At 47.4% G+C, this 21,518-nt stretch overlaps 7 protein-coding genes across 7 annotated transcripts; 4 read left to right on the top strand and 3 right to left on the bottom strand.

The window, feature by feature from the left end:
- Positions 1-670: 670 nt before the first annotated feature.
- F9C07_2169170 (exoribonuclease complex, subunit Rrp44/Dis3) lies at positions 671-5,515 on the top strand. Its single transcript, XM_041293975.2, has 4 exons — positions 671-916; positions 968-1,308; positions 1,368-4,927; positions 5,017-5,515. The coding sequence occupies exons 1-3, from the start codon at positions 731-733 to the stop codon at positions 3,979-3,981; spliced, it is 3,141 nt and encodes a 1,046-aa protein (XP_041149209.2). The 5' UTR covers positions 671-730; the 3' UTR covers positions 3,982-4,927; positions 5,017-5,515.
- Positions 4,445-5,234, bottom strand: F9C07_8488 (uncharacterized protein; the record flags this gene model as incomplete). The annotated part of the gene is made up of 3 exons (XM_041293969.1): positions 4,445-4,747; positions 4,798-4,989; positions 5,040-5,234. The coding sequence occupies 3 exons, from the start codon at positions 5,232-5,234 to the stop codon at positions 4,445-4,447; spliced, it is 690 nt and encodes a 229-aa protein (XP_041149210.1).
- Positions 5,516-6,300: 785 nt separating the features above from the next.
- F9C07_2286200 (uncharacterized protein) lies at positions 6,301-8,387 on the top strand. The gene is made up of 3 exons (XM_041293976.2): positions 6,301-7,113; positions 7,171-7,489; positions 7,541-8,387. Exons 1-3 carry the CDS (start codon positions 6,548-6,550, stop codon positions 7,892-7,894), a joined length of 1,239 nt encoding a protein of 412 aa, XP_041149211.2. The 5' UTR covers positions 6,301-6,547; the 3' UTR covers positions 7,895-8,387.
- F9C07_2095781 (fungal-specific transcription factor domain-containing protein) lies at positions 8,388-14,982 on the top strand. The gene is made up of 6 exons (XM_071508886.1): positions 8,388-8,567; positions 8,626-8,781; positions 8,840-10,837; positions 12,761-13,982; positions 14,048-14,536; positions 14,594-14,982. Exons 1-5 carry the CDS (start codon positions 8,519-8,521, stop codon positions 14,202-14,204), a joined length of 3,582 nt encoding a protein of 1,193 aa, XP_071367795.1. The 5' UTR covers positions 8,388-8,518; the 3' UTR covers positions 14,205-14,536; positions 14,594-14,982.
- On the bottom strand, positions 14,416-14,814 carry F9C07_8484 (uncharacterized protein; the record flags this gene model as incomplete). The annotated part of the gene is made up of 2 exons (XM_041286868.1): positions 14,416-14,536; positions 14,594-14,814. 2 exons carry the CDS (start codon positions 14,812-14,814, stop codon positions 14,416-14,418), a joined length of 342 nt encoding a protein of 113 aa, XP_041149214.1.
- A 2,563-nt stretch (positions 14,983-17,545) lies between the features above and the next one.
- Positions 17,546-19,430, bottom strand: F9C07_2286199 (Threonyl/alanyl tRNA synthetase). Its single transcript, XM_071510814.1, has 3 exons — positions 18,978-19,430; positions 18,732-18,922; positions 17,546-18,668 (listed from the first exon to the last, which is right to left on the bottom strand). The coding sequence occupies exons 2-3, from the start codon at positions 18,732-18,734 to the stop codon at positions 17,868-17,870; spliced, it is 804 nt and encodes a 267-aa protein (XP_071367794.1). The 5' UTR covers positions 18,735-18,922; positions 18,978-19,430; the 3' UTR covers positions 17,546-17,867.
- Positions 19,431-19,752: 322 nt separating this feature from the next.
- F9C07_2235626 (uncharacterized protein) lies at positions 19,753-21,327 on the top strand (the record flags this gene model as incomplete). Its single annotated transcript, XM_041286865.2, has 1 exon — positions 19,753-21,327. The coding sequence occupies one exon, from the start codon at positions 19,753-19,755 to the stop codon at positions 21,325-21,327; it is 1,575 nt and encodes a 524-aa protein (XP_041149216.2).
- Between the last annotated feature and the right edge of the window lie 191 nt (positions 21,328-21,518).

The raw sequence follows: 21,518 nt of genomic DNA, 5'->3' as shown, positions 1-21,518 counted from the left end.
GTAGAATGCTAAGCAAGTATCCGTGGTTTGAGTGTGGCAAATGCGTAGTGAACTCGAACCATTCCTATCTTCCCAAAGCAGTAAACAAGGCGAAGAGAAGAAAATGTCAGCATTTCATGGCTCTGGTTTACGGTAGTGCGGTAGGATTATGCCGTCACGGCCACATCGCAGCGGGCGTCGGAAAAGAAATCTCCGTCAGCAGATGAATTGCCAGAAATGGATTGAGTCGAGTACTGTTACTCCAGACATCCGTCGATTCATTCCCCTGTAAAGCCAAGCTGCATAAAACTCCATCGACAAGGGTCATGGATCAAATTGCCGACAAATCAAGTCCCGCAACTGGGACTAATTTAGAAACAGTCCGTTTGCTGCTCGAGACTTCATTATAAACATAAGTGACTAATTGCTTGGTATCTCGCGACTTCCTGCCTTCACTTGAAAAGTACCGAGATAGAAGCGCTAGCCAGGCACGTACTCTAAGAAAGTAGAAGGGAAGAGGATAGAGAGTAAGAGGAGTAAATAGGCTAATCATATGGGTTCCAGACGCTAAACCGAACCTGGAATTGACCGCGGAAATGTTGGTGCACTCACCGCCGGAGCGGTGAAGGACATTCTGCCTGGATTATCCAGCAGGCTTTGCGGCGCTGGAACTGCTTGACAATGTTGTTCGCCACGTCTCTTCGGCCTTGATTGAGGAGTTCTACTTCAGACTTGGGCATTATAATGCTCCATGATGTCTCTCACTCTACTGAGATGTCGAGTATCGCAGAGTGTGGCTGACGTGAATGTTATCAACCGGAACCGTCCAGCGACTTCGATCTGCGGAGTTGTTTCTCACTTTCGTTCGCTCCCTCAACGCAATCGATTTTCATTACGCCGTCGCGATTGGTCAAGCCGATATTACAGTGAAGTAAAGGTGTGGAATAATCAATTTGGTTTCAGTCACGACATCCCTGACCAGCTTTAGAGCCCCCCGCAGGACCTCCTGAGGTCTTCCACTTCTATCGAAGACATCCGTCTTAAGTCCGAGTTCGAGGAGAATAAAGATATCCGGGAATATCTGCGAAAATGGCAGGAGAGTCACCCGAACCCTCTGGACCCTGTCCGGGGGCCTGGGACATCGAATACATTGGATGCTTCGGCACCTTGGGTTGGAAACATGCTAAACGACTACCGGGAAGCACATGATGCAGGTAGCGATGCTCTGCGAGAGACAGACGAAGATGTTTCGGACTTTGAAAATATTGCCGAAGAAGGGGAAGGAATGCATGACTTCCTGGAGCCGGGAGACCTAGTGGCGCTGTCCTCGTATGCTGCCCCTCATTACCTGCTGCTGTTTCAAACGTACTGACTATAGTTCCTGAAAGTGCCGAAGGTATCCTGAATCTTGCCGTTTACGTCCGGTCTGTCTGTAAGCAGCAGCAATTCTACACTGATCGAGGAAAATGGCGTATTGCTTTCGCAAAGGATCTCGATTTCGTGATAAAGGGATTCGCCCCGCGAGAACTGGTGGCTCCCTTGCTACCCCATTTCCCAGACGCCCTCGCGCAGCTCAGCTTGGAAATGCAATCGGCTATAGAAGGAGGGGTGCCGAGGCCCACAGGTGCGCCTATTTTGCGGATGATCAATGATTTCAACGAACAGGTTCATCAGTTCTACCAAGCGAATGCCTACCGGCTGGACAATATACATGAGATAGTGGCGGACGAGGAAGAGAAACTTGAGTTCACACTCAAGGAACTGGCTTGTAAAGCGCTCGATATTACAAGTGATCAGGTCGACGATAAGATCTTGTTTGCCGTACATCGGGCCATTCGTCGAAATTCTTTTCTCATCGAGAATGATCGGAGCTCCATCTTCACCGACCACTATTTCGTTCAACCGAGACGAGTCGCCAATATACTTGACACAGTGGTTACATGGGTACATGAGCACCAAGAGTACCTCATCCGTGCTGTCACAGGAAACGAGGTGCCTAATCTGAAAGACCATCCCATCCAGCAATTCATCCAGAAAGCCCAGCGTCTTATAAGGCTCAGTCGAAAAGTTCGGTCCCCAACAATACTGGCCTGTGTCGGTCCAACAGCGCAGCGATACCAGCCTGGCCAAGATGGAAAGCCTTTAGTTTATCGTGAGGTCTTGACGGAGAAATTTAGTTACACTGACCAGATGATCATCGAATTTCTTCAGCTTTGGTGTATTCCTCCCCGACGGATGACATCTGGAATTCTTCGCTCGGCTGGGTCGCACATTATGCGCGCCACAGGAATGTATAGTGCTCTGGACACGAATGCAGGTACAGCTGCTCTATTCTTGCAAGAGATGGGAGTCGTGGCTCCATGGGAGAATTTGCGATTACTGGATCAAAATTTGGCACTTCCAGGACATGGTATATCCCGCCAGTCAGACAGAAAGTGGGAGGATGTACAACGGGCCTGTGAGGAATTAAACTCTGAGGGGGTCACAGACAAAATGGAGAGCATGCGGACCGATTTTGGTGACCTACCAGTTTACTGTGTAGATGACCCTGGTGCACAGGAGATTGATGACGGTGTCTCTCTGGAGCGCATACCGGGGTTGGATGACACTTTCTGGATCCGCGTCCATGTCGCTAACCCATCTGCATTTATCAATCCTGATGCATTGATCATGGAATATGCGGCCTCTCGTGTCCAGACCGTCTATGCTCCAGAACGTACATATCCTATGCTTCCAAACACGTTAACGCAAGAGCACTTCAGTCTGGCGCCTGGTCGTCCGACATTGACCTTCAGTGCTAAGATGAATCTACAGGGCGAGATATTGGATACCAAAATTGTCAATGGCATAGCCAGAAACGTTATCTACATCACGCACGATAAGTTACGCAGCTTATTTGAGCCCGAACCGCAGGGGGTCCAGGAACCGTTGACGGTAGGAGGGGAGTACTCCAATGAGCACACTCGCGACAATATACAGGAAGAATTATCTCCGGAGGATGAAGGGACCTTCCATACACTGAGGAAGTTGATGCTCGCGTTCCGGGAACACCGACGAAGGAACGGCGCAATGGAGTGGCCGTCGTCGATGGAAACTCCTGTCTCAGTCACTGTTGGCAACGCACCGTTGAAGCCATATAATATGCAATTGACGGAAGGACGTTACATACTAGGAGATCCTATTATTCAACTTCGCCCGCGAACCGTCGATCCGCACGAAGTGCCTGATTTAACGAAACGCAATCTTATTTCGACCCTGATGAATTTAGCATGTTACGTTTCCGGCAAGTGGCTGGCTGAACGCGGCATCCCCGCCGTGTTTGATGGAACATTCTACCATCCTGAATACCCGAAATTGACCAACAGCAACATGTCGGACTATGGAGGGAAGACATGGCTGCAGTTGGCGGCTCCAAAAGGCATCTCTTCATCCCGACCCACCCATCACGTGCCCCTGGGGCTTGATACCTATGTGAAGTCTACGAGTCCTCTGCGACGATATACCGATCTCATGGCTCATTATCAGATCGAGGCTGCATTGCGCTTCGAGCATGAGCATGGTCGCCGCTTTGACGCCACTACCGACGAGTCCATCCTCCCGTTCTCCCACATGGATGTGGACAACTTCATTTCGCAATCTCGTTGGAAGCGTAGTCGTATAAGGGATATCGACTCGGCGTCGAAACAATTTTGGGCATGTATGCTCCTGTTCCGTGCGTTCTATTTCGGTGAATGCCGCCTACCCGAGACCTTCACCTGCCTGGTTCATAAACCGTACAACTCTACTGCCCTGGTCGGATCACAATTCGCACAAGGGTATTCAGGTGTCGTGACATCCCTAGGAGTACGGTGTCAAATTGTCACTCCTCCTGAAATGTCTGATGTAGATATCCTGAGCGTTGTGGAGGCTAAGATTACCTCCGTCGACTTATCCCGCATGCTTGTTATTATGGAAGCTACACGCATGGTCAAGAAATTTGAGCGAGTAGGAGAATGGCGCTGAGGTCTTTGAAATCAGCCGATGCATATCACAGAGCATTTTAGATGGCCTGGAGTTATATGTTCGGTCTAGATATGTATTATATAATTTTGTACTATAAACCATACCATCCCCAGTCTCTAAAGATGGCAAGTAAATAGAGTATATTAATGACAAACATATCTCATGCAAGATATCCAGGCTATTGTACACATAACCTTTAAATTGTCAACTCTCCACAAGAGACATTTGTATACTGGTAGTTGGAGAAATAATCATATATACACGGATTCTTGGGGAACTACGGTTTAGTCTGATTTTCAATTTTCTTGGATATTTCCCTACTAGAGTTTACCCTTAATAGATGCAGGGATAAACGTCAGACCCAATCATATGTGAATTCTCTTTGGAATCATCGAATAGCACAAAGAATGAGCCTGCAAACGGCATGTCTTACTGATCACCTGATGAAATGATGGCACTGTCCTTAAATGTCCTCGCACGCAGCCGGGAACCAGCACATTACTCTATCCACCAACTCGCGTCCCGCAACCTCGTTCAAACCACGGAGGCCAGCACAAATGGTGATAGCATCTTCGATTGCCCCTCTAAATGCCCGAAGTGCCACCATCCATGAAACGTACCCAGGGTCCCCAGGCAAGAGACGTAGGAGCCTCGACGACTCATAAGAATCCCACTCATCCTCGTCTTCATGTTCGTCAGGAACAGGGAGCTGGACGAGCAGTCGGCGGCGTTGTTCGACAAAAGTGCGGTAAGTCGCCATAACTTCCTACCGAAGCGTTAGACTAATCATGAATGTAACGCATAACATAAACATACATTATCTTCGGATGTCAGTGCATGTGCACACCGATGAACCCTTTCAGTGATGCTGAACGCGCTGTTCAAATCCTTCAGAGCATTGGCGACGCTCAGACGAACCTTCTCTGACCATTTGTTTCCCCAAAAGGTAGTGGCCCATCGGAGAATTTGGGAATAATCCCATCCATTTCCTAGCATGCCCGCCGCCACCTACTTGGATTAATATGGTAGCATTAGACAACGAGATTACGAAAACGTACTGATTCGCATGCCGCACTATCGCCCGAGCATTGGTGACAAAGAATGGATCCTTTGCCGTTAAAGTGACAGTCGATTTCGAATGGACGGTCGGTGTTCCGCTTGTACTTTCTGGCGCAGCGTCTTTGACAATGCATACACCAAAGGAAGAATGGCTTGGCGCTACCGTCAATAAGGGGACGGTCTCGTGGAGGCATCTCAGCGAATGCTCTTGTGAGCGGGTGGAGGAGAAGAAGTGATGATGTATGAGTTAAACGGGTGTGGCGAGATGAAGATAAAGCGCTGGATATCGCAATGAAGCGTGAGAAGTAAGGAGGCTTAGAGAGCAAATTGCGTGTTGTTTATAGGAATAGATCTTTTGTAAGCGGACGAGGAAGAGGAAGAGGAAGAAGACGGTATGACGTCAAAAGATAACCTGATATAGTAATGTGAATATAAAGTTTCAGAAGGTACTTCAATAAGATATCAGAAGTGAGGAAGCTCAGAGAGCCAACTGTGTGTTGCTCACAATTTGTGATAACGGCTGTTGACGACAACTTGCACACGACACTTGGTTGGGTTGTTAATGTGAACCATTTTGTCTTTGGATAACAGTTTTAACAGTAGATTTCTATATGTTCTCATACTGTTCCTAATCATCTTAGGTAGCCTTATACCTTTGCCTTTGACATGTACCCGGACCAAAGCTATCCAGCTGAAGAAGGAGAGTAGTTGCTAAGGATGGCACATTTCACGCTTTCACCCCTGCGGATCCAGTTCCACACGTCCATGACAACTCATTCATACCTGGTCGAAAAAGCTTACAGACCACATTGCAATCTCTGTCTTTGGCTCTCTGAAGAAGACCAGGTGTATCACATGACCCAATAATCACAGTAGATATAGTTATTCAAGGAGAGGTCCTCATACGTAAAGGTCACCTAAGGAACCAAATCCCAGGTTGTGGGAACTTGTATGCCAGGAGAAGGTCCACGGAGACATCAATAGTCTCGGTTAATGTGGTATTGAAAGAGAAAACAGGTCAACACATCAAGAGATGTATAGTAGAATCTAACGCAACTAGGATCCTTGCGATACGACTACTTTATCATAACTTACAGACCGAGGCTATATGATACGAACAAGTGCCCAATCTGGTTAGCCAATCGCAGAAAGAAGAGATGCCCATGATAGATAAGGAACTTTAGCAAGCAATTTGGCCTAATGTAAGTACTTAGATAGAATAGTACTTCCTGCTTCCAAGTTGGTATGCAGTGGACGTATCGTGGAGAGCTATTCTACATTGGGTAATATATATACCACATCGGGTTAGCGCATATGGTTCCATTAATGCCTATTTGGGTAATTTATACTCTGGACTGGGCAAGGCAAGATTTGATCTCGTGAGAAACGGCGAGGTACCGTCTCCATACGAGTCTGCAATTTTCTACTTTGAGCAATTTTCATTGATGTCCAGAAGCACCATGGTTGCCGAATATGGGCATCTTAGGATGCCATCAAGGGTGTGTTGATGCTTGTTAGTCCAGAGTGCCGCTGCCTGACCTTTGGGCCTCCCCTGGTTTCTAATTATAAATATCTGCTGATAGACTTGAATATCCACGACTTCAGAGAGCAAGAAAGTTTCTTCGTTTATAAAATTATAAGCTTCCAAGCTTTATTCAACCGCAGTCTTCCAAGAACCTACGAGACAATGCCCTCAGCAGTTGCAGTCGCCACCAGGGCTCCCACGCCAGCCGCCAATAAATATGTAGTCGTGGGACCGACCAACAAGAGGTACACCCCTGCTACTAAGAAGCTGCCAGAATCGCTCGTGCTGTCCGCCCGAAATGTTGAGAAACAGGAATTTGATCCGGCACGCCACCTTAACATCATCCCTCCGAAGAAGATTTTGAGGATGGCAGATATTGGATTGGAGGGTGTTGGTATCTCCGATACTGCAGTTTCTGAGCCATTCAGCCTCTGGACTGAAGATGCCATCAAGCAGATGAGAGCAGAGATATTCAGCGAGGCGATGCTCGAGAACTGCCAGGTTTCTTCCAGCTTCGCATCAAACATGGTTAGAGGTTATAACGCAAAGTAGGTCATCGCCGATCCATGGTTCTAGGTGTGGCACTTTATTGACAAGATATGCAGACTCGCTCCGTTTATCCACAGGGCATTCTACAGTCCAGAGCTTCTTGGAGCCGTGTCAGCTATTGCTGGAATTGACTTGGTTCCTGCATTTGACTACGAGGTTGGCCATTGCAACATCTCGTTCAACGAGAAGAAACCCTCACAAGCCGAGCTCGAGAAGATGGGTGAAGACGGAGACAGTGAGGCTTTCGCGTGGCACCGGGATAGTTTTCCCTTTGTCTGCGTGACTATGCTATCGGACTGTAGAGACATGATCGGTGGGGAGACAGTTATTCGCACAGGTGATGGAAGCACCATAAAAACGCGCGGGCCTACGATGGTAAGCTACAACTATTCTGACGTCTTCATAGAGGGTTCGCTGACAGTTTAGGGAACGGCTGTGGTGATGCAGGGCCGCTATATCGAACACATGGCGCTGAAATCTTTCGGCGGCGGAGAGCGCATTTCCATTATCACGCCATTCAGACCCAAGTCACCATTTGCGAGAGATGATACTGTTCTCACAACTGTTCGTTCTATCAGCCGCCAAGATGCGCTGTTTCATGATTATGCCGAGTACAGAATGCGCAACTTGAAGGCTCGTGTCGACCGGCAACTTGAGCTAATTCAGAAGGACCGACATCATGGGGGATGCTTCGATGTTGAGGGTGCCAGAGCTTGGCTTAGCGAGCAACAGGAGTATATTGAGTCCATGTTAACTGAGATCTTTGACTATGAGAATTAGCGCTCTCCATGCTTAAACATCACCGTTGAAGATTGCTAGAATATTGAATCATCTAGATTTAGCGTATCAGCCAGGCTTTTTTGAATCTACATGTTTGCTTCCAAAAAATATTTTCTCCCTGGCTTATCGAACGCGATAGTTGAGTCATGTGCACGTAAGGGAATTCCGAGTCGGATGCCGAGAGAAGGAAGGTGTGTGGGGAAAAGACCCGCATCGATTTATGCGGAGACAAGGATGTCTACCATGGTTATCAGTGTATAAGAGGGAGATAACGCTGTCATGAGTAGATTTCCTGCCAGTCTGGGTGAACCAATTGCGATAAGATGATGTTTTCTACTGTACAGGAAGTCAAGACCTTTTCAACGTGGTCGCTGTAGGTCACGAAGAATTCCAGTCAGAGCACCCGTCCCTCCTATTTGAGGATTAGTGCTTGTTCATGTAGGAAGCTGCGTAAGGTAGATGAGGCTAGACCAGGCCCACTAGAAATGTCCCAAGTTAGGTCTTATCAAGGCACATGATCGACCCCTCCCTCCGCCTTGCTCAGGTCATCAGCAACTTTTCCGCCATGTTGATTCCACGGTGCAACCGAGACAGGCGGACCCATCACTCTCAGCACACAGGCATATGAGAATGAAAACAACGCCAAGACAAAAGCAGACGAAGAGTCGCAATGGTATTTCACCCCGCTCCGTGGGTTTACGCTCAAACTAAGGCTAATGGGGTAAGTTTAGGGTGTATAACATGTAAAGCAAGGCGGGTAAAATGCGACGAGACAAGGCCGTCCTGTCAACAATGCTCTCGTCAAGGAACTACATGTGGGGGCTATCCGAACTTCCTAAGATGGAGAGCTGTGGAAAAGGTTAACAATGAGCGCATAGCAGGCGATGGTACTGTATATAATGCGTCAGTTACCTACCTCCAAAGGCCTAGCTAACGCTCCAACAGGTCCTCGGAAGATGAGCGAGCGACGATCGACAAAATCATCGTACCGTTCCCTTCGGGAAAAAGGCGATGCGTCTGCTAACTTGCCGATCACACAAGCTATCTTAGACGATTCCTGGTCTACCCTGACTAACATACTGAACCCGTCTACAACTGCCCTACATGAGACTGTCGGAGCAGAAAGCACAGCAATCGGGACGGGACACATAGCCAGTGACTTTCCTTTTGGACTCTCAGAACAAGAGCAATTGATCGTACATAGGATGTACAATTCCTCTACCGGGACATCTACGGAGCCTCCCAACTCTGACTGTTTTTCAACCGCAGTTGCAGTGAATCTGGCTAACCACGAATTGACAGGGCTTCATGACTTGAGCTTGGAAACAACTGGAGACGCTTCAGCAAGCGACGATGACCTATGCAGGGCCATTCAAAGCCATGAAGAGATTATCCAGAGAGACGAGAGATTCCAAAGGGTTGATATTGAGGAGTCCCAGTGGCAACATGACTTCCAGTCGGGCGGGGGCTTCTATGCTGATATATTTAGGTCTGATAATTTGGATCCAAATGAAATGAATACTCTTATCCAGCAGTTACAGTTCCCCGATAATAGGCAGGGAATGGTCAGACGCTTATTCGTGGAGCATACGTCCAACATACTGTCTATCAGGGACGGCGATACCATGGACCCATGGCAAACGTTTATCTGGCCTATGGCGCGCGATTTCCCTGCGCTCTACCATGCTCTAGCTGCAATGACTTGTGCACACATAAGCAAGAGTCAACAGCAATTTAAGCTACTCGGCATGAAACACTTCAATCTCAGCATTCAAGCTCTTGTCCTTGGCATGGACAACGGCAGTATGCCTTTGGAGGCTGCACTTGCCACCAGGCTCGCCCTTGCCTTCGCTGAGTCCTGGGACTGTCACACACCAGCAACGGGGACCACTCATCTCAATGACGCCAAAGCACTCATTCAACAAGCTCTACAGGATAGCTTTACTTCCGGGACAGTAAACAGTGAACTGGAATGTCTGAAATTCCTTGTCAACACCTGGTTATACAGGAACGTCATTGCTCGCTTGACATGCACCGAAACTACAGACACCACGGTCGCCGAACCTACGGCCACATACACTTGTATAATACCTCATATAGGTGAAAAGGATATTGACCCGCTCATGGGTTGCGGTACTGCACTCTTTCCGTCAATTGGCCGCCTGGTGGAGCTTGTCCGTCGCGTCCGTGGCCGGCCAGAGAATCGTAATTCTCCTGCGATCATCTCCAAAGCCATTGAAATAAAGATGGCTATAGAAGACTGGGTCTCGCCTGTGGACTCCGACAACCCGAGCTCAAATATTTCGGACTTGATACAGACCGCAGAGGCTTACCGAGGCGCTGCGCTTCTGCTTCTTCGGCAAGCAGTTCCGGAGCTTCCTGCCTCATGTTCGATGTCGAAGTTAGCACAGAAAACTCTCGTCTTTCTCGCCACTACACCGCCATCATCTCGGACGATACATGCGCAAATATTCCCGTTGATGGTAGCGGGCTGTGAGACGTTCGATGAGGACGATCGAGAGTGGGTCCGTCAGCGCTGGGAAGTTATGTCCCGGCGCTTGATGACCGCAGTACCAGATCGATGTAGAGATATAACAATGGAGGTCTGGCGAAGGAGGGACGAATTTGAAACACGCCACGGGCTACGTGACTTGATCAAAGCCCACCGGCCCTTTCCCATCATAAGTCGTCGTGCAATGGATACCTCGACGCTTTACGATTCACTTCGTGTTCCTAAGAGCAACATTGACAGCACTATGAGTCACGAGGGCCCGGGGAACTCGTCTTCTGCGGAAATGCGGTCAGGTCCAAGGTCATCCGACTTTCCAGACTCGGCTGCATTTCAGAAAGGGACCGATCCTGTTACAAGGGCAGGATTTATTAACTACACCATTAAGGGTGAGCTGCATTGGCTCAGGGTCATGGAAGATTGGAACTGGGAAAGTAAGTATCAGATCTTCCTCTACATGTTCTTGTACGCTGATGGTATATGACAGTTATGCTCGCGTGAACCCAGTCCGCTCATATGCCTTCTTTTGACTTCCCCATTCTTAGTAGATTCTAGAAAATACTAGGAACATACAGATTGTACCTTGATTTGAAACTGATTTTATCACGTATAATGGATTCGGTCATGCGAAGTCACTTGGCTCAACTCACTCCAACTTCATCCGCCCACACTCGGCCAATAGTCTTTCCCATCTTCCAAAAGCAGCAAAACTTCATAAACGTCTCAAGGCCACGGAGCCCGCAACAGTAATTCAAGCCCAGATGCGAAAATGAACCCGATTCCTAGACAATAACCCTAACTTGGCAATAGATGCCTTGTCTAATGGTCGGTCCGAGACTCCGAGCAGTTGAAACTATATATGGTTTACGGGGAGTATTTCATGCCCCTAAAGGAAGGCATAGATGACGGATTTCCCGAGCCCGAAGAGGAATAGAAAACCAGGACACTGGAGCTGCCGAAGTGAAGGCCGTCTGGCTTACGGACGCGGTTCGGTTCGGTACGGCTCAGGTTGAACCGTTGAACCCTTGGAGATTTATTCAACTCAGCCCGACCCGACCCGAACCCAAGTCTATATCCGAGGAGGTCGATCGGGAGACCACCCGAGAAATTCGGAACAAACCGAGAAGGCTGACAATACGTGTGCTCGCGTTACATGGCTGTGGATACCTTGAGACTCAAGCTAATATAAGCTTAGAGCGACAAGGTAGTATTGATTGGGGTCCACTGGACATATACACTCTGTGAAACAACTGAAGTTCAAATACCATAATCATGTGTTGCTGACTGAAGTGTTGAACAGTTTGGTCCTGGGGATGCTCGCGCTTCTAATGATAATCGCTTCGGGTGCTGAACCATGGAATAGTGGTTGGTATGCGGAGCTCATTCGACTACCACTAGACAATATTCACTATTTCTCCTAGCCCTTTCAAATCAGTAAGAAGAGTAGTGGAAATAATCCTCTACTCTACACCAATCAAGTACTTACGACCATAGGATGTGGAAACAGGGTTTCCTGTATACTCAAGGAGTGTTTAAGCCAGGTGTGAGCTCGCTAAGGAAGTGAAAGGCACCTTCTATGGCCAGTCGCTTGAGGACGACTGACGCTAAACTGCCAACTGAGGCTGGTGTATTTAGCGTATTATCGAGTAAGCGATCCTCACTTTGGCTTTTGTTCCTTTTCTTTGTTATGCATTGTCATGAAACCTCTATTGGAGTAGAGCGATGACTAGAAATAGTTGACAAATCCCGCAAGCTTGGTGATATTCACCGTTCGAGGGCTTAAGTTTGCCATACATTGAGTAAAAATATGATTACAGCGAGGCCTGTTACGGAAAGGCTTCAGTTTGAAGATCCAACTAGCTGTTGAAACTGGAAGATAGTTCTCATATCATGTGAGTTCCCATGTAGATCTCAGTGTGTATAATGTACTGATTGATTCGGATTATATATTTGGCCGGGAACGGTATCTAACATCTCTCGTATAGCTACTTGTTTCTTTATTCGCCCCAATGGCGATCATAACAAAAAAAGCAACTTATGTCAGCTGATGATTTGTCCCGCACTTGGCCTCTCGAGATCACATTTCTTACTTTCTCTCTTCTCTAAGTCTCTGTATGTTTATCTCCTTTATTTCCCCGTTATCCACTGAATCACCCACTCCAGAAAATCCCTCGGCGATTGCTCATCAAAGGAAGCTCAGAGTAAGAACACTACATCTGGCGGCTTAACACAGTTCAAGCTATCAGTAGTTATGGAGGGAGGCGCATCCAATGGTAGGCCAATGAACACGTTTATCCTATTCTGTTTATTCAATCTTTTACTCTTTTGTGTTTCAAACTGCTAACGAGTGTATCTAGAGAAAATGTTAGACGTTGACATAAGCTCGGCATTTTTCAGTGGACCGCTTCTACCGGAGTTGTTACGCCGAGTTATGGAATATGTCAGTGATGATTTCACCACCCTGCGATCGGCAGTCTTGGTGAACAAGTCCTGGGCTGCGGAAGCTATCAGTGTCCTTTGGCAGAAGCCGCCGGTGGCAGCCTTGGCCTCGTGTTCAGATGACCACCGCCAATTCTACGCGCGTCAGGTCCGTGAGCTAGATTTTGGGGGTCAACAGGACGGAGAACAACATTCACGTTTTCGTACTCTAGAGTTCCCAAGGCTTAAGTGTCTGACGATCGACTTATATAGCCCGAGAGATGGAGAAAAGCTATGGCTTGGTCAATACATACAGCCGAGCTTGGAGGAATTCAGGTTTTATGGAGCTGAGCCGGCTGAAGACTTGCTTGACCTAATGGAAACTCGTTGCCCACGATTGCAGAGCATTCTGATCGATTATGCATTCGAGGGAATAAGCACCGAAGGCTTAATAAAGTTCTTTGGCTGTTTCAGATCTCTGAGATCAATATGTCTTCCGTCTTGTATGGACGACTTCGTCGACGACCAGATGCTTACCTACCTTGCCCGTCGTCATGGCCTTGAAGATCTGGAATTGGGACGGACTATCACATACGAGATGATTGAGAAGGCCTTTGAGGGAGCAGAGGCCCCGTTCAGGTCCATCCGACGCCTCACAGTTCAAATGAAGTCGAAAGCGGTTGAACCACTCACTGCAGCAGTAAAATCTGCTACCAGTCTTCTTCTTACCGTTGAAGATAACGAATTGAGCCCTTTGCCACCGATCAGGTCACTTATAAACCTCACTGAACTAGAGATCGTATTTTGCCAGGAGGCAATTTGGCCGGCCACAGACTTACTTACACTCAGAGGATTGAGGAATTTACGCAGACTGTGTATCTATTCAATAGAGGGGCCACCAGCCTTCCCCACATTGACAGATCAAGAGTTCATCCAGCTTTTTGAAAGAATGGGTCAACTTCAGGATTTGATATTCCAAGTCCAGTGCAACTTGTCAACAGTAGCGATAACTTCACTAGGAACGCATTGTCGCCAACTGGAATCCTGTGAGATATTTGGTTCATATGACTTGCACGGCTGGTCAACCATCGAACGACCGCTCTTCCCACAGCTACGACGTCTTGACCTTGGTGCAACAGTGACCAGAGAACAAGAATCACAGTAAGCCTATTCCCCTATGGCCTGTATAGAGTAGTTCATCTTCTGACAGCTTCTATGAAATTAAGGTCATCTTCATTTGCTATAGATGCCCAGTTGCTCGCAAATTTGATCGTGGAGCATGCGCCGAAGTTGGAAGAATTATACCTCCAGGATCATGATGAATTTTCCAAGAAGGTAGTGACAGCTTTCAAGACCCAGACTGGTAATGAATACAACTCATAGTGTACAAGGCGTGGGGAAGCGAGCCTTGGCCATATGGACACTGTTTTAAATGAATTGTTTTTCTAGACACACATGACAAACTCGAGTTTGGTAGAATCAAACATGGGCTATCTACCACCGACTAGACGGCAATTTCAAAGATCCTCTATATAACGAATTTCTGGACATCCTCCTTCCGATGCCATGCGAGATATCCTCATGCTAAGGCCAATCAGCCCGAGCATTTGCCACTGAAGTAATAGCCACAAGTTTCACCACCGCCCTTGTTTACGTCGATTCCTCCTGTCCCGTCTGAATTCTTGGCGCAACATTTACCCTTGCTCTTCCCCTTACTGTCGGGTTACATTAGCAAAGTATTCTAAGTCCCTCAGAAGGCAGGGGGGATATACCAGTTATGAAAGGAGTTTTGTTCTGCGAGCCTCTTTCCGCCACACACGTCTGAATCTTTCCTGTCGCCGCTACAGCCCTTACGCTTCTCGAAGAAAGACTCGGTTTCAACGTAAGCAGGCGAGACATTTTCGGCGGCAACAGCGTCGTTTCCCGTGGGGCTCGCGACGCCCAGGGTGGTGATGGCGAGGAAGGTATAGAGAAAAGTAGTAGAGATCTTCATATTGCCTCGCAACGGTTGAGTTTATGAATGAGATAGGATACAGATGTAATGTCGATATAGGTTCTGGATAAAGAGGAGAATGTGCTGGTTCTGAGCAGTGTTGTCTCCTGTTCGCTCGATCCCAATGCCTCCTTTATAGGTACGGTCCTGCCCCAGGAAAGTCCTATGAATAATACAATGTCGCCAAGGATTACATGTAACAGTCACTCACTGCCTCGAAGCCAAGGAAAAAGAAACCATTCTGCATCTCTGACATGTTGGTGGTAAGTCAATATCCTCATTGGGTTCACGGCCCCCATCAGCATAATGGCAGAGAAAGTACCAACCCGTGCCGATCAGGGTCAGAAGGTTGCGTACTTGCTTATTGTGGGGTACTCCATCAGAGTCAGCCTCAATTCAGACGCACTGCATTTCATAGTGATTTAGTACGGAGGCGACGCGTGCAGCCTGGAAAAAGCAACTATAGTCTTGAAAGCGTGTAAGCAACTCCGTCAGCGCTGCACAAGGAAGTGATCCCGGTTGCGTTAGGGTACCTTGATTAACTGGCGAATGATCTACCAACTGGTAAGGCTCATAATTTCCTCGAAATGTACCTCGGCGTGTGCGGGGAAGTGCTGGAGCTGACGAACTGAATATGCAAGTGTGTAGATCGCCAAGCATCAGGTTCTAATAAGGATGTTACATCCCTGATGCAGCGCGGGTCACACTGCCTCAGCCCAGAATGTTAGCGCTGATTGTAACTTGGGTAAGCTACATGAAGTAGGTAAGCCAACGTGCATATCTAGTGAAACACGACGCCACAATTGGTGCAGTCGTATTCAGCTGGCGACGATCGGGGAAAGTTGTTGCCTTAGAAGGATTCGGTATGTGGAACTTGGGGGCGTAATATCTGACCTTTCCCTAACCACCCCGGACCCTGAGGCTTTGATATGTAAGGGGCCATTAGTACTTCTGGGAGCTCTTGGCTGTACGCCTGATTACATGGAGGTTTGTTGTGACAGCTGACGTTTGGGTCTTTCAGCTGGTAGAAAGACCAATTTCCTTTTCCGTTGCTTTGTATAGCAAAAAGGATTATAATCAAACAGTGGATGCTGTATGTGAGTCCTTCTCACCTTTCATTTGCTCTCCTCTTCCTTCAGAACCTGGATCATTGCTCGATAAAGACTGGAAGGGGAGGGGCCTTCTGCCGAAGGCCAGTCATATAGAGTAGGTAAATAGTACTAGCATGGTTGCGCCTCAAGAGCTCAGTGCGAGATCGGAACTTGAATTATAGTTGTCAGAGACCACGTAGCCACTTTACAGAACATTGTAAGAGTATTTACCGTAGCCCCTCCATACCCTACTGGCCAACACTAATATTTGGGAGAACTTCTCAGGACTGTTTGAGTATAAAAATTGAGCAACGCAAGACAGTAGGATGTATCGCGACACGAGTGAAACATAGTATTCGCTTAAGTTATACATTGACTTCTGTTGAAATTTCAAACAAGCTCCCTCTCCTATATCAATATCTAGAAGTGACATTCACATACCGAAAGGCCGACACTTTAACGGGCATCAAGTATGGAAACAGCCCTCACTGTTGAACCCAGCAACCAAGATATTATCTCAATCCCACTCGACCAAAATGCCAATGACATCAAGGTCGCGCCTTGGCTACCATATCCCCAACATATTACTCATTATTTGCTTGACATAACATATAACATAACACAATAGGTCTCCCTCCACACCCTTCACGTGTGTTCTTGTGTGCGTACGTGAGCATTATCCAAAAATCAGAGAAGTGTCATCCTATGGCTATAGCAGGCCTATAGCATAAACCCCTATGGTTGACTAATGTTAGCTTACCGAAGCATGAGGGCTATCCTAGGCCCAGGAGAACAGATGTCTCACCTATAATTTCAGGTCTCCGTCGTCTTGATCCACGTCAATGCTCTCCCCCAATAGTCTCTGCGGGTCTCAGGGTGTTCAACCCACATCCCCGCTTCAATGCAGCCATCACAAGGCTGTCTTATGCGGCTTCGGACCACTTCCTCCTCTATAGGATTGTCGCAGATGGTCAGTGGGTCCGTCTTCCTGGCTGTAGGGCACGGTAGTGGGCGGCGCGGGTCATCTTTTATGCAATGATCGCATAGGTATTTGACAACTGGGACCGGGATGAGGCACATGATGATAGATTGTGGTGATTGTATACTCTGAAGGGACTTTGAGTAATTTAAGACTGAGCATTTAATCTTTACAAAGTAGAGATGGATGGCGATGAGGGGCAAAAGACCAATGTAGGACAGACTGCTAGTTAGATCACGATTACGCCGGCTGTACTCCAACTCACATCTAAGTTATTGACTAACCATCTACGTGAATAGGTTTCTTAGGGTGACACACATAGAAAGGTCATATGGGCTTACAGTTTGCCAGAATGAACTATGCACTCTACCGATTCTCTTGGTACATATCACCATGTTGTTGCTCTGGCCCACACATCTATGATATCGCAAAAGTCCAGTATGATGGCACCAACTATACATCTTGATGAGTGCAAGCGCTGGGAATCTAGCAATGCTGTGATATTGCTGCAACATGTCCGTTAATTAAGGTGATTGATTTTTATCTTTCACCTAGTTCCCTGGTTGAACGAGCTAGGCGAAAAAATTGTGATGGACAAAGTGGAGTTTCGCAGAGAGCATTCACATCGCAACCACTCTACTGTAAATTGTTTAGAAGAGGAAGGAAGAATAGAATTCGAAGTAATTATTTCAAGGAATTCTCGCTTCAGACTTGGGGTTGTGCTATCTCGGGTGGCTTGAAGATCATTAATGGAGGCCCGAGTATAATGAGTAAAGGTTGCCTATAAGAAAGACCAGTCGGAGGTTCTAGCCAACCATACCAAGCGCACAAAAGCGACTTTATCTATTACAAGGGCCATGTCATAAGAATAACTCACAACATTTCTCTCAACAGTCAAAGTCGAGGTATTTTAACGCTGTTACTGATATGTACATGAAGTCCCTCTCTGAACTCAGCGCTATGAAACTAAATAATGAATTTTTTCACATCGAAACAGGCACTTCATACGATAGTTTGCTGACCCCCTTTTGCCTGGCAATCTTCCGAATGGTAATGAAACCTGTCAAACCGGTATGTTCTACATGCGTTCCACCACACGGATTGGCATCAATATCTCCAATCATGGCGATTCTCGCCTGTCCATTCTTCCCCAATTGCAAGCCCTCCACCATATTCAGGTCAGCATTGTGAATGCGATCTTCATCCCACCACTCAGTAGTGACAGGAAGTTTCATGCCTACTAATTCGTTCACCTTATCCTCAATAACTGACTTATGCTCAGTATACAGCAAACCCTCGAACTCCATACAGGCCTGCCCCGGTGCATGATTCGCCTTGACCTTCTTCCTTTCCCCAAGCACAGGGGCCAGAAGTCGCATAGCTAGACCAATGATATGACCCGCTGTATGGAGCCGAGAGTGATAGTCGCGTTTTGCCCAGTCGATAGCCTGCGAGACTAACTGGCCGTCCGTAAAACAGGGCTGATCGGTGAACTCCCCGAGGTGGAGAACAGTGCCATCTAAGGTTTTTCGGACAAGCAGAACCTTGAAAGTGGAACCGTTACTTGTGTCCGCGAGAGTAATCACGCCTGTATCGCTGGGTTGGCCTCCGCCTTGTGGGTAGAACACCGTTTCGCGAGTGGCGAGAGCGAAGCTTTCTGGCGCAACTGTCTTTGCAAGACTCTTTTCACTTTCAGTTAATTGCGATATCGGCTGACAGGAGAGGACTGTAGTTGTCCATTCTCGCAGAGAAGCGTCGTTTAAATAGAGGAGCTCTGTTTTATCCTGGGGGATGCATGTTAGTTGCTGAATTCTACGAGTAATAGATCAACAGTGGCATGGAGGTACCATTTTATAATTTCTTCCGGTTGACGTGGAGGAGAAAAGAAAGACAGAAAAACTGTTGTCCCAATTTAATCCTCTCCCATGTCCTCGTTTAAATTGTTCTAGACGTTCCGGATGTCGTCGCTCCCGCGCACCTCATTAGGAAGGTGGATCGACTCCACTGCTCGTGTTGTCTGTCCCGATAAGCGAGATCTCTTGTGAGGTTGTGAGTCTTATCTTTCTCTGGATATTCGGAGTACGGACTTATACCTGAACCAATAATCGACACAGACGCGAATTAGAGTATGCATAAAGTGCTATTCTTGAGGCTCAGTACCACTTGTCGAGGGTGTATTGTGAGTATAAGGAGAACAACTGGAAAACCCGACAATGATGAGACGCTAACAGACTCGCTCACAAGCCACTCCAGGCTAGCGGCATTCTAATCACAAGTAGCACCTCTCAGCCGGAGCCAAGATTGGATATACGAGCTCAATGACACTATTAGGCCAGAATGAGTCGAAATGGTCACATTGGAGCAAAACTTTCGAAGCAGCGCCAGAGCCCGGCTGATAGTTTTGCCGGAATTTTCAAGGCCTTGTATTATTCCCGCAATATGCCATCCAGTGGAACAAATGAAGAGCAATCGACTGCCTTCAATACAGAAAACAAAGGGTGTTATCTGGTAGGCAGGCGTTGTTGTTGGGGTAAGTTGGGGTAGAGGTAAGTGGGGTCAGGTGAAGAGCTTTCCAAACGTTCGCCAATCTTACTGTCACCAGACTAAATCTTAAGTTGACCGCAACTACAACCATGTACAAGGCGGCACCTCCAAGGCCCAAGAAGACCAATATCATTCGTACACGCTCAGGATGCAAACCATGTCGTCAACGCCGAGTGAAGGTCTATGATGCTCTGACACCACTCTTAAAGCTACTGAACTGATCGTTCACAGTGCGATGAGAAAAAGCCATCATGTACTGCATGCACGCGTTTGGGTCGGATCTGTGAGAAATATGAGCTCGATTTCCAGTTTCGTCATGTAGAAATGTCACCTACAAAGCCATCGAATACTTGCCGGCAAGTTAGCGATAATGATAGCAATAATAATATTTTCGATGCTACAAGCACATCTAATTACTCGGACAAATTGATATCGGGGTCCACCGAAAGCAGTCTATCCCCAGGCCTAGCATGGACGAATAGCCTGATGCAGTTGAACCGCTCGGAGAAAGAGCAGTTCTATATTGCACATTGGGAAGACAGATGTGTTAAAGCCCTACGCTTACTCTCTCACGACATCAGCACACTAGCCCATGGATACCGACCTCTTAAGAATTCCCTTCTGGCATTATCTGCTTGTAGTCTGAGTCGTTCACTACCAGAGATGCAAGCGATTAAGAGCAACGGAACATTATTCAAACCCAACAAAAATCACCTACTCTATAGCCAAGAACATTATGGCGCCGCAGTCAGAGAAATCGCCCGTATGCTACACGGGAGCACAACGTGTCCAAGCCCGACGCAGATATTGGCAACCTTGATTCTACTCTGCTATATGGAGTCGGTGCTGGGAAATTTCAAAGCTCTCCATTATCATCACGACGGCATTGGCAGATTCATCCAACTGCATCTTTCGCGCCTATCGTCGGACGGGCTCGGAAGCAATCTCATTGCAGCATGGCTACAGTCGAAGTATCAAGGCTGGTGGCTGAGGATGTATTTCAGTACGCTGCATTTTCAGCGCTATCAAACATCATTATATGCTCCGTTGGGGATAGTTTCTGCCCTATATTCATCAAAAGCCCGGAGAGCCATAATTACATCAATCATGTCCGAGTCACATCGGGTCAATACCGCTGCAGTGCTTTCTCTCTGGAGGAATACCCATGGACCTGCCATTAACAGCATGTCAAGCTCAATTGATGACTGCATTTCCCTTTTAAGGACAGAGGAAAAGAAACTTGACGAATGGCATTCACAGCTGACACCACTCGAGCTTCCAACGGAGTCATTTACTAGCCTTGGTGAAACTCAACCTAGTAATGGGCACATACGACCCCTTCGATTTCATCGTCACCCATTCGCCATGAACTACGCTTATTATGTTGTTGCGCGAATTATGCAATGCGCGTGTTTTCTAGATGCTCTCCAGCAATGTGCGTCCGGTGATCAGGCAGTACCTGTCAATGACGAATCTATCACCTGTTGGATGCGAATTCTCCTTCGAATAGTAGCCGGTCTGAGTAAAGCGGAGTGTGCCACACGAAACGTCTACACAATTGGTATTTCAAATCTATTGGTTGCTTGCATCCTCCGATGTTCCGACTTGGACATTGGTCTGTGGATTCAAAACTGGCTACGGGATTTGCTATCCGTACCAATCCTCGAGGAAGGAAGTTTTCCTATCTCCCAGGCTCTGGAGATCGTCCGCCATGTGAACAAAGAACGACGCTCGGGGAAAGATATCTACGTAATCGGCGTAACTGAGGAAGACGGTGGTGGTAATGGGAAATACTTTTCATATCAGAGTCAGACCATTTATGAGCTTGTCTTACTAGGGAGGATTCAAGAGACGGGTTGTTTGTATTCTGAGTTAGTATCTGTGGAATGGGCTGTTTGAACACCGCTTGATTTTCAGTGGCAAGCATGCACATAGTCGTATGTAGTCGTGCTCAACGCCGACCGTGGTGACGACGGAGTACGTCGTGTAGGTTGTGTTCTGTTCCAGTAAAGTCTTCACCTTGCCTGAGGCCAATGTTACTAGCGCGAGTTTGCTTCCTTTGGAACACGATGGCTATTTGCTTCCAACCA

Source organism: Aspergillus flavus, chromosome 6 (genome assembly GCF_009017415.1).
Source record: "Aspergillus flavus chromosome 6, complete sequence".
In the NCBI taxonomy this organism is placed as follows: domain Eukaryota; kingdom Fungi; phylum Ascomycota; class Eurotiomycetes; order Eurotiales; family Aspergillaceae; genus Aspergillus; species Aspergillus flavus.
The sequence above is the reverse complement of the archived record's forward strand: the minus strand, read 5'-3'. Positions and strand labels throughout refer to the sequence as shown.